At 45.9% G+C, this 12500-nt stretch overlaps 1 protein-coding gene across 1 annotated transcript in view; it reads right to left on the bottom strand.

Moving 5' to 3' along the window:
• Positions 1-12500, bottom strand: part of apba2b (amyloid beta (A4) precursor protein-binding, family A, member 2b) — a 35093-nt gene that overhangs the window by 5198 nt on the left and 17395 nt on the right. Inside the window, exons 7-10 of the mRNA XM_076292703.1 lie at positions 9093-9128; positions 6768-6854; positions 4624-4809; positions 1258-1437 (exon numbers count right to left, since the gene is read on the bottom strand). Coding sequence (XP_076148818.1) covers positions 1258-1437; positions 4624-4809; positions 6768-6854; positions 9093-9128 — 489 coding nt within the window. The remainder of the gene's footprint in view (positions 1-1257; positions 1438-4623; positions 4810-6767; positions 6855-9092; positions 9129-12500) is intronic.

The following is a 12500-nucleotide window of genomic DNA, read 5'->3' as shown; positions in this document are numbered from 1 at the left end:
GAGACAAACACACACACACACATGCAAACACACACATGCACACACACACACACGCACACACACACACACACACACACACACACACACACACACACATCCACACACACACACACACACACACAGTCCTGAATGCTTGTTTCTTCTCCGACATTAGTTTTTTTTCTCTGCGCTGTTTCTTAGTCACTTATAGAGTGTCCAACGCCACTTCCATTTGCCTCCATGGGACCTATCTTTCAAAAAAATTTGAACGGCAGTCTATGGCGAAAAATAAATTATTTTCTGGTCCCAGTTGACTTGTGCCTTGAATTACCCATATGATGTTTGTCAATTTTAAAGACAATTTTTCATATAAAGACATTTGCAGTTTGTTTCGTAACTATTGAATTACAACATTGTGAAAGATCGTAATTCCAACGACTACAAACCCATCAGTCGCGCTAGTGACGTTAGCTCATTCACAGCCACACTAGATTGTACAAGCATACCAGCAACAGGTCTTAATTGGGCTTTCCTTGCCGATGAAAATACCATGAGTCAGAGGATTAAACACATCAGGTAAGTTGTATTCGTCCATAGACTGTATATTAGATACTGTTAAGTGACATAGCAGGCAGCAAGATGCAACCGTTAACTAGCATAACAGCTAGCTTCTAATCTTATCGTTTCATTACGTTGGTGACGTACATCGTTCGAGACGGGAGATGTAGTCCACTGAGCGGATTCGTACAAAACCAACTTTTGAAGTCTATCGAACAACAGTACTTTCTTGACGTGAAAAATTATCTTTTAAATTCACACACATCATATGTGAAATTCGTGGCACAATTCAAACTGGACCAAAAAATAATTGTTATCTCTCCATTAACTCCCGTTCATATTTTTTTGAAAGATAGGTCCCTTGTAGCGGAAGTAAAACGGAAGTCACTGGGACACTCTATAGAGAAAAGTATCTAAAGAAATAGAATGTAAATATGGCATTCTAGAACATTCCAGTGACCTCTGCAGGATTAAATGCCACCTCATTATGTACTCTCTATGCTCAGTACGTAAAGGACAACTGTTTAGCCCACAGCTTCCCTGAGCTCTCTCTGTTTCACAGGCCATCCAGATGGGTCAGAAGGAGCAAGATCAAGGGCGGAGAGAGAGAGAAGGAGAGAGAGAGGGAGAGAGGGAGTGAAATGATAGATGGCACGGTCTGAGCACACAGCCTGTGTGTGTTTTTGTGTGTGTGTGTGTGTGTGTGTGTGTGTGTCTGACCTCTTTGCAGTTGTCGGAGTTGGAGAAGTGGATGAGGTCGTCATTGTACATCTCCTGCGTGTTGATGATGTCGCTGTACTCCTTCTGGCTCAGGTCCTCGGGGTTGATGCCGTTGGCCCGCAGGAACTCCTGATAGGCCACGCTGAACGCCTGACCAATGGACTGGGCTATGAGCTGGGCCTGGACACAGAGGAGGGATAGAGAGGTTAGAGGGATGGAGAGAGGGAGAGGGGGACAGAAAGAGAAAGAGAGTAGGAGGGGAGAGAAAGAGAGAGAAGTGTGGTGAAAAGAAGTTGATAGGAGGGGAGAGAGAGAAAGAAAGAGAGAAAGAGAGCGAGGGAGAGAGTGAGAGAGATAATAAGAAAGAGAGGAAGAGGATACAGATGAACAGAGAGGAGAGGAGAAGAGGGGAGAGGAGAGGAGAGGAGGGGAAAGGAGAGAAGGGGTGAGGAGAGGAGGGGAGAGGAGAGGAGAAAAGGGGAGAGGAGAGGAGAAGAGGGGAGAGGAGGGGAGAGGAGAGGAGAAAAGGGGAGAGGAGGGGAGGGGAGGGGAGGGGAGAGGAGAGGAGGGGAGAAGAGGGGAGAGGAGAGGAGAAAAGAGGAGAGGAGGGGCGGGGAGAGGAGAGGAGAAGAGGGGAGAGGAGAGGAGGGGAGAAGAGGGGAGAGGAGAGGAGAAAAGGGGAGAGGAGAGGAGAAGAGGGGAGAGGAGGGGAGAGGAGAGGAGAAAAGGGGAGAGGAGGGGAGGGGAGGGGAGGGGAGAGGAGAGGAGGGGAGAAGAGGGGAGAGGAGAGGAGAAAAGAGGAGAGGAGGGGCGGGGAGAGGAGAGGAGAAGAGGGGAGAGGAGAGGAGGGGAGAAGAGGGGAGAGGAGAGGAGAAAAGGGGAGAGGAGAGGAGGGGAGGGGAGAGGAGATGTAAGCAGAGGGACTGAATTATTCAGATCAATAGAACATTCTGGAGGAAACACATCTCTCAGCCCATTCCTGTGTGTGTGTGTGTGTGTGTGTGTGTGTGTGTGTGTGTGTGTGTGTGGTGTAATATTCATTGCCTGCTCTGGGTTTGCCTGCCAGGAGTGTTTTAAAGTGACTGATGTGTTTAAATGCCATTTGTGTTAACTAAGGAGCCGGTACAGCTCCCTACTGGGCACATCAGCAGGGGAAGACAGAGAGGGACCTGACCCACCTCTGCTGTCTAAGGGATGGAGAGAGAGAGAGAGAGAGAGAGAGAGAGAGAGAGAGAGAGAGAGAGAGAGAGAAAGAGAGACAGAGAGTGAGAGAGAAAGAGGGAGAGAGAGTGAAAGAGAGAGAGTGAGAGAGAAAGAGAGAAAGAGAGAGAAACAGAGAGAGAGAAAGAGAGTGTGCATATGTTTCACTGTGCTGGTGTTTTAAAAAAGTAAAAAAGTGTGTGTGTGTGTGTGTGTGTGTGTGTGTTTTAGTGATGTTCCTAAAACATCAAAAGCACGTCAGTAGCTGCCTGGCACCCTGGGCCGTGCAGACTCCAGCCGACCCATGGAACAGGCTCCAGGCCAGACAGCAGCGCGGGCTTTGATGCACATATAAAAGGCCTGCGCTCACTCCAGTTTACCCAAAAAGACACATCAAATGCAATGTCCTGTTAGGATGCATATTCACACTCACATTAACACTCTTGCATAGCATCAGCAGTAGTAATAGTAGTTGTAGTAATATCACATATTCATAAGCACCAGATATCATACAGCAGAGAAAATAAGTATTGAACACGTCAACATTTTTTTCAGTAAGTGTACTTCCAGAGAGGCTATTCGCATAACATTTTCTACAGACATTAGTATTAACTTAGGTAATCCACAAATATTAAAAAAAATCCAAATATTAATGTCCCTAAGTAGAGTTATGAGTAAAAAAGTGGAATGGCACAGGGAAAAAGTATTGAACACACTAAGAAAAAACAGTACACAAAGGCAAGGAATGGCAAGGAACAAACTGGAATCTATACATAGTTAGAGAGTAATTATCCCTCCTATCTGTGCAAATTAATGTAAGCTGGGTTAGTACATATTGATGAGCTATAAAAAGGTTTTTTCGTTACCAAGTTGTCACACAAGAAACATGTCATGATGGGTAAAAGCAAAGAGCTCTTCCAAGACCTTTGCAACATTATTGTTGCAAAACATATCAATGGAACTGGTTACAGATGCATTTCAAAACTTCAGAATCATCCAGTAAGCAGTATTGGAGCCATTATCTGCAAGTGGAAGGAACATCACTGCATCATCAATCGGCCATGCACAGGATCTTCTCACAAGATTTCTGACCAGGAAGTCAGAAGGATAGTCAGAAGTGTAGCCTAAGAGCCAAAGACCACTCCAGAAAGACTTGGAGGCAGCAGGTTCAATTGTTACAAAGAAAATCATAGGTAATGCACTCCATCGCCATGGCCTCTATGCACGCTCACCCCACATGACTCTATTACTGAAGAAAAACATGTCGAAGCTCATTGAAAGTTTGCTACACAACATTTGGACAAGCCTATGAAATACTAAGAGAATGTATTCTGGTCAGGTGAGAGCAAAATTTAACACTTTGGATGTCATACTACACACCATATTTGGAGGAGAAATGGCACTGTGCATCACCCTAAAAATACCATACCAACAGTGAAGTTTGGAGGTGGAGGCATCACGGTGTGGGGCTGTTTTTCATCTCATGGTACTGGCAGACTTTATACAGTTGAAGAAATGATGAATGGAGCCATTTTTTCTGGGAGAATATTGCCATCCACCAGAACAATGAGGATGAGACATGGCTAGACCTTCCAGCAGGACAATGATCCAAAGCATTCAGCGAAGGAAACTCTCAATTGGTTTCAGAGAAAGGAAATTCAGGCCCTGACTTAAATCTAATTGAACAGTTTTGTAGGTTACCTAAAGATCAGGATTTACAAGCGGGACCCCTGGAATCTTCAATATTAAAAGACTATCTGTTTAAAAGAATGGGTATTTAGTATTTAAGTATTTAAGAAATTTCAGTAGGCTTGTTCAATACTTTTTTCCTGTGGCATTCCACTTTTTTACTCATAACTCTACTTATGAACATTAATGTTTGGATTTTTTATATGTGTGGATTACCTAAGTTAATACTAATGTCTGGTGAAAATTTCATGCAAATAGCCTCACTGGCAGTATACTTACTGAAAAAAATGTTGATGTGTTCAATATTTATTTTCCCCGCTGTATGTAGCAAAGCAGTACATGTTTCTTTTTGAAAAGCACACACACACACACACACACAATTACATCCTCTAAATCGAAGATTTAGGAGAACATCTTGTACTGCTTCACACACACACACACACACACACACACACACAGAGACACACACACACTTACATCCTCTGACTCGAACACGTGGCAGATCATTTTGTACTGTTTCTTGGCCTCGGGTGCGCCGGGCGTGGTCTCGATGCAGTCCTGCGAAGCCGTGCGGGGCATGCGCCGACGCGCCATCAGCACCACGATGTTCCCAATGTCCGCAATGTACGAGATCGTCCGCAGCGCGTTGTCCATCATGGTCTCCTGAGCAAACGATCAAAACCATCCAGAGAGGGATGAGAGGGCTTTACATACAAAAAGGACAGACGTTGTGATGGCAGTGTTTCCATCTGACCTCACATGACCTGGCCTGGACTTAATGGCCCAACTACAATAGCAGTGAAAACCAGGGATGGAAACCTGATAGCCGTGGCTATCACATAGTGGTAACGCATAGTGGAGGATTCCACATCCTCATACAAACACACACACACACACACACACACACACACACACACACACACACACACACACGCACACACACACACACACACACACACACACACACACACACACACACACGTGAAATATACCCTAAGCTCCCTAAAGCAGACACACACGCACAATGACTGCACCAACAAATGAAATACACAAACACAGACACAAAAACACACATACACAGATATGGAGTGGTTAACCCTCGTAACCTAGTGATACATCACATTCTACAGTCCGCGACTCAGTGCAGCTTCTACAAGAGGAATTCCCACCAACCTGGCACCCAGAAAGCCCATTTAGGACTAAATCTGGCAACCAACATCTCTGACTCTTCATAGCTGAAAATGATCATGTTCTCAAAACCAGCTGCTGTATTCTACTTCACACAGAGCCAGCTCTTGTTGGCTGAATTCAGACCACTCTGGCAACCCCCCAGCCCTCCCCCTTTCCCTTGCCCTCCTGCTCATTGGCCAGACTGATTAATATGGCTGAGCGCTGTCTGCCACCAAGACAGGGCCCAGGGGCCGGGGGGGCAGTGGGCTTCTGGAGACTGTCTGAGGGGTGGGTGCCGCTCCCCGCCACAGGAACTGCTAGCGGCAGAGGAAGAGAGGGAGAAAGAAAGAAGGAAAGACAGAGAGAGAGAGGAAGGGGGAGAAAGAAAGAAAGAAAGAAAGACAGAAAGACATAGGGAGGGAGCTAGAGAGGTAGAAGCAGAGGGAGCAGACAGCCACTGCATTGCAGCAAGAGAAGAGATCAGAGTACTCTGCCAGTCGACCCACGCACAAACAGTCTACTAAGAGACAGAGGAGAGAGGAGAAGAGAAGAGAAAAAAAGAGGAGAGGAAGAGAGGTGAGGAAGGAGGAGAGGAGAAGAGTGGAGAAGAGAGGAGAAAACAGGAGAGGGAAAGAGGAGAAAATCAGCCCTATGCTTCATAATAACAAGCAAAGCCCTTTGGTCCCTAAGAGCTCTTCCTCCAACAGCTTCCTCCTAATGTACCATGTCTGTACCCGCTGAACCCTGAGGAGAGCGAGGGCATCTTCGGCAGTGCCCTCTCACTGCACCCTCCACCCCAAGGCGGGCAATGCCCCGCAGCGGGCACATCTGTCTCATGCCCTCTCTCCTGTAAGGTCACTGTTGCCCGGCGCCACTGAGCCCTTGGCCAGAGCTAGCCGGCTGATGACAGATGTTCACTCCGAGGCTTTTAGACTTAAACTGCTCGCTAATCTCCTCTTTATGGGGAGTCGCTCGGGAGTGGTGGCGTCGTGAGAAATGACCGCACAAAATGCAGATGATGTAATCATAATAATCTGATCGGCCGGTCCGTGGGAGAATGGGAGTGCTGAGGATCAGTGGCCTCGGTTGGATTGCAGTGGAGGGTACAGCATGGCTCTATGAGAAAGGACTGTCCATAATGTCACTCTGTGATAAAGGACTTTACAGAGCTGTTTACAAGCTGAGGCTATGCATGCATCTTTCTCAATGAGTGCTACTTTGTGTTGGTATTCTGTGTGTGAGTGTGAGGGTGTGTGTGGGCATACTGTATGTATGGGTATATTACAGGGGTAATATACAGTAATTGTTTGTGTGTTTCATAGACCCACAAAATGTGTGTGTGTGTGTGTGTGTGTGTGTGTGTGTGTGTGTGTGTGTGTGTGTGTGTGTGTGTGTGTGTGTGTGTGTGTGTGTGTGCGTGTGTGTGTGTGTGTGCATGTGCACACCCTTACCTGTGTGTCTGCATTGAGGACTTTGATCCTCTGGGTTGAAATGAAGAGATCAACCTCAGTCAGAGTCTGGGCATCACCTTCCGGGCTCTACAGAGAGAGAGAGAGAGAGAGAGAGAGAGAGAGAGAGAGAGATAGAAAGAGAGAGAGAGAGGGTGGAGAGAGAGCGAGATAGAAAGAGAGAGAGAGGGGAATTCAGAAGTAGATTGAAAGAGAGATTGGGAAAGTTGATAGAGTAACAGATAAAGAAAGTGATAGAGATCATGGATGGGGAGATGAGATATGGAAATATAGACAGATAGTAGAGCCAGAGAGAGAGAGAGAGCACAAATAAAGAGGTAGAGAAGGGGCGAGAAACAGAGGGAGACAGAGAGAGAGGTCCAGGGGGAAGGGAGAGAAGAGAAAAGAAATGTCAGAGAGAGGAGGAGAGAAATAAAGAGACATATTAACCCTGGTACAGGTTTGCTATAAGGGCCCACCAGGGTGCCATATTGTACACACACACACACACACACACACACACACACACACACACACACACACACACTGTATGTCTGTGGATGTGTGGACACTGGGGTGATTTTAGTGGCTTGTTTATAAATCACACCCTCATACAGCACACATACTCTGCCGTCTGGGATAAGCCTGTGGAACACACTCAACAGCGTCTGTGTGTGTGTGTGTGTGTGTGTGTGTGTGTGTGTGTGTGTCTGTGTTCAGCTGTGCAGGGCAAAGCTACAGGGGGGTTCCTCTACACAACAGTGTCTCGAGGTGTTTCGTGTTTATTTTAGACAAACAAACAAACAAACAAACAAACAAACAATGAAAACATCCACGCTGACAGGCCATCAGTCAATCATGTCTGGCAGAATGTGCTTGTTTAGATGTTTGCATTATGTTTTAGCATGACAGGGGGTAACACACACACACACACACACACACACACACACACACACACACACACACACTCACACACACTCAAACACACTCACACTCAACAGAGAACAGTTGACTGTGGAACTGATCTGGCTCAGGTCTCAGCCAGGTCCGATCCAGAACCATCTGTTTACAGCGAGATACGGAAATATAAATATAAATATCAATATAAATAGGCACACACAGCACACAGAAAGAACACACCCGTGCAGAGAGACGAGACTGACAGTGATTGACAGGTCAGAGACAGAGGCTCCTGAAGTTTCCATATTGATCCCAATCAGTGATGGCATCACCTGAGTTGGGCTGGCATCAGGGACACAGAAAGAGACCTATTCTATTCTACAGTGCCAGGGAAAAGCAAACGATCGCTACAACCGATCACAGCCAATTAGTGTTGGGCTGAAGGCTAATTGCATTACGCTTCCATCACAGTCACTTTGCTCGGAGGGGACATGAATTAGAGTAATGAAGGTTTACTGCCTCGCAAAACTGCACTAATATTGAACAAAACAGAATTTATAATATGTACAAATATGAAGTCTTAGGCTGATGATACATGGGGCAACATTTTGAGCAATGTTGCTGGGCAATGTTCCTCATTATTGTGGTTCTGGCATGTTCTCATTGATATTGGGCAACAGTTTATTTTCTGGAGAACTTTATCATCAGTAGGCAAGTTGTCATGATTATCCAATCATAATAAATGGAACTGTTTATATGGTTGCCCAGCAACATTGCTCAAGAAGTTGCCCCATGTATCATCACCTTTAGTAGTCTGACATTGAGAGGGATGTCTTTGAATCTCAGACTTGGAGACCCATCTGGGGAAATGTTTGGGCTTTTCTTGGGAGACACGTACTGTATGGTTCATGAGAGACTGTCTCAGGATCAAACACACACAATCACACATGCAAAAAGAGGTGGACATTGTCATGCAAATGCATGCAGACATGCACTTGTGTATGGAAAGACACATGCACAGATGGGGAGAGCACACAGACACACACACACACACATACACACAAACACATGCACACACACACACACATGCAGAATGGACTCATGTGGGGGGAGGCATGCAGAATGGACTCATGTGTGTGTGGGGGGGGGTCATCTACATCAATATTGATGTATTAAAGAATATATACTTAGCAGTGTAGTGTAGTTACACACACTAGGGTCAGAGTGAACACACACACACATACACCCACACACCCACACACCCACACACACACACACACGCACACGCACACGCACACGCACACGCACACGCACACGCACACCCACACACACGCACATGGATGAGGCAGAAAGGATAATGAAAGGGATGGGCTGAGGTGTTTCTCTCTACGGATGGATAACTGGATTTGTTTGTTTAGTTTTACACACCGCCTTTTTCTTGATTTTGGCAGCCTTCTGTACCCTCTGGGTGGCGTAAGGACAAAATGGGGGTTTTGGGGTTCAGCGGGTCAGGTTGGAGGGAGGGGGGGGGGGGTCGCCACACATATCAGCAGCAAACAGGCAGGACAGAAAGGAAGAAAGGAAAAAGAAAAATAAGAGACACGCAGACAAACGTAGTGTCTTCTTTTTTTTCCAAATGATACAAAGAAAACAGCAATCAGATGCCTTATCCACTTTCCATTCTCTTACACAGGAAATAATAAGACATGCAAACAGGGGTTTGTTTGCTCACAAGAAAGAAGGGAGACATTTGAAAGTACTGTATGCATTCACTTTGAAAGTGGTTCATACACACACACACACACACACACACACTATGTCCAAACACCATTCCATGAAAGACTATTTAGCCATCATCGGACAACTGCTGCAAAAGTTCCGAGAAACATGGTCTTTTCAACAGAAGAATGATGCATTTCTTATTCTGGAAATCAACTATGCAAGCATCAGTACATACAGTATATAGATATATCTATACAGTACATACACAGACAGACAGACAGACAGACAGACAGACAGACACACACACACACACACACACACACACACACACACACACACACACACACACACACAAAGATTACCAATACCACAACAATGCTGCAGCAAGAGAATTTACAAATCATAAAGCCGTTTCTACTATATTTTTCAGGCTTTGTGTGTGTGGGTGTGTGTGTGTGTGTGTGTGTGTGTGTGTCTGTGTGTGTGTGTGTGTGTGTATGTGTGTGTCTGTGTGTGTGTGTGTGTATGTGTGTGTATGTGTGTGTGTATATGTGTGTATTTTGAGTGTTTGTCAGCCGCCCAGCCTGGTGTGGATGTAAATGTGCAGTCTTTAATGGGAGCCTGAGATCAGTGCACCCTTCAGGGGTTCAAGTGGGCTGGGGAGCGCAATGCGACAGCACACCGCATCGCACAGCACAGTGCTCACTAAACACTGCCTGTCTGACAGATGCATCTGGGAGAGAGAGACAGTAACAAGATGGTGTGTGTGTGTGTGTGTGTGTGTGTGTGTGTGTGTGTGTAGTTGCTTCCACTCACATGTCTGCGCTTGCACTGTCTAACATGTTAGTTCTTCTGCACAATTACAGCTCTTTTCATGCTTATAACCTCTCCTATCATGCTGCCTGGGGACGTGTGTGTGTGTGTGCGTGTGCGTGTATATGTGTGTGTGTGTGTGTGTGTGTGTGTGTGTGTGTGTGTGTGTGTGTGTGTGAAGGCTCTGCTGACTCTGGTCTCATGCTGAGCTGGGCCAGCTGTGGTACCATCATAGCCTGCAGTATCCTTCCTCTTTCTGTGTGTGAGTGTGTGTGTGTGTGTGTGTGTGTGGGTTGACTGCCGCTGGGACTGGATGGTTCTATTTAGCTAAAGACTGTGTGTGGGAGAGAAAAGAGGCCCTGTCTGCTGAGTGCAAGAGAGAAGGCTATTATATTACTTCCGCGAAAGAGATATTTACTCTTCCAGAAAACAAAATAATTTAAAATGACAAATGTAATTGCCAAAATCATCATTGTTTATTCCATGTTTATTGCAAACCAGGCTCCTCTTGCGACTCTTCCCTCAACAAAATATTTTAGAAAATAAAACAGATGAAAATTGCACAGACTAAAATGATGGTGCCCTTCACATAATAGGGCACTACAGGGCCTTAAGAGGCAATCACTCACATCTTCTGCAGCTTTTAATGGCACTTGTGCCAGCAGGTAGCGTATCTCACTCTTCCTGTGCAAACTGCCCCAGCTGTCTCCAGTTTAAAGGGTGCCTCCTGCAGACACCATGTTTCAGCCCTTGCTCATGGCTTTTAGCTGTGTGTGTGTGTGTGTGTGTGTGTGTGTGTGTGTGTGTGTGTGTGTGTGTGTGTGTCTGTGTGTGTGTGTGTATGTATGTTTCGCTCCAGGATGCTTCTAGAGTTAAGATGTAATTGTGCCCTGCACAGATATAGGAACGCAGGAAACCAGCCCCAAAACATAGCCAAACCTCCTCCATTTATCAAAATAGGCATGGTGTTTTTTTTTTCTGCGAGCATTGGGCTCTTTCTCTTCCAATTTGCACTTTGCACTTTGCAATTTGCAATTTCCATCTTTCTGTTCAGTCTGGGGTCCATTTTTCTCTTGCAGCCACGTCCAGCAAGGTTGGCTGCAGTCCCATGCAGGTTAAACTTGTCAATACTATGGACAGCTGTAGTCACCAACTGTAGTCACCAACTGTAGTCACCAACTGTAGTCACCGCAGTCAGCTGATTGGAGATGGTCAGATAGGCTTCACCTTTAACATGCTTAACAACAAATTCAGTCATGACTGTATATTATTTATATAGAAAAAATAATAAATCTTTAAATTGATAATCCTCAATCTATTCTACATCTGTTCTGGGATTATTAGTGACACGATGTTCAAACTTGTTCCAGTTAGTTCTGCTAATGAATTCAGTGTTCCGTGTTGAGTCAACAGGAGACAACATACTAATAAAGAGTTGGGTTAGGATTGAAAAGAAGGGTTAGGGTTCAGATTAGCGTCAAGGTTATGGTTCAGATTAGGGTTGGGGTTAGGGCTCAGATTAGGGTGGGGTTAGAGGTCAGATTACACTTTGCAGATGTATGTGCTTGCATTAGAGAGAGAGAGTGTGTGTGTGTGTGTGTGTGTCACTGTACTGAGAAAGAGGCAGACTCAAGAGTGAGCTAGAGTGAGAGAGAGAGAGAGAGAGAGCAAGAGAGATATGTGTGTCTCCATTCTCCATATGACCTTACTCTTTCCTATTCATCTGCTTACAAACACGCCCCCTCACCTCTCCCACCCTCCTTCCCTGTGAGCGAGAGAGCGAGGCAGGAGAGAGGGAGAGAGAGGGAGAGAGAGAGAGAGCAAGAGAGGGAGAGAGCGAGAGATGGAGGGATAGAAAAGAGAGAGTGGGGTGGGGGCGCAGAATGAGGCCGAGTGTGGCTCTTTGAGGAGAGAGGCTAACTCTGCTCTGCTCTCAGAAGTAGAAGAAAGGCTGGAGAGACTTTAAAGAAATGACAGAGCCGTTGTCATGGTTTCTCGTCCAGGGTCTATGGTATTGTGGTGTGTAGGGAGGGGAGGAGGGTGGGTGGGTGGTGGACTGGGGTTTATAGGAGTATGCTTGAAGAGAGAACTCACTGACCAGGGCAAAGTCTCTCAAGACCTGGCAATTGAGCATCTCTGCATGGATGTGTGTGTATGTGTGAATGAGCATGTGTCTACATACTGTATGTATGTGAATATACATATGGGAACGTCTATATGTCCTGTCTCTGTCTCTGTCTCTGTCTCTGTCTCTGTCTCTGTCTCTGTCTCTCTCTCTCTCTCTCTCTCTCTCTCTCTCTC

This window comes from Alosa pseudoharengus, unplaced genomic scaffold (assembly GCF_046254945.1).
Source record: "Alosa pseudoharengus isolate Yale_2024_CS ecotype anadromous, Long Island Sound unplaced genomic scaffold, YU_APseudo_1.1 YU_APseudo_1.1_scf_19, whole genome shotgun sequence".
Classification (NCBI taxonomy): Eukaryota; Metazoa; Chordata; class Actinopteri; order Clupeiformes; family Clupeidae; genus Alosa; species Alosa pseudoharengus.
The sequence above is the reverse complement of the archived record's forward strand: the minus strand, read 5'-3'. Positions and strand labels throughout refer to the sequence as shown.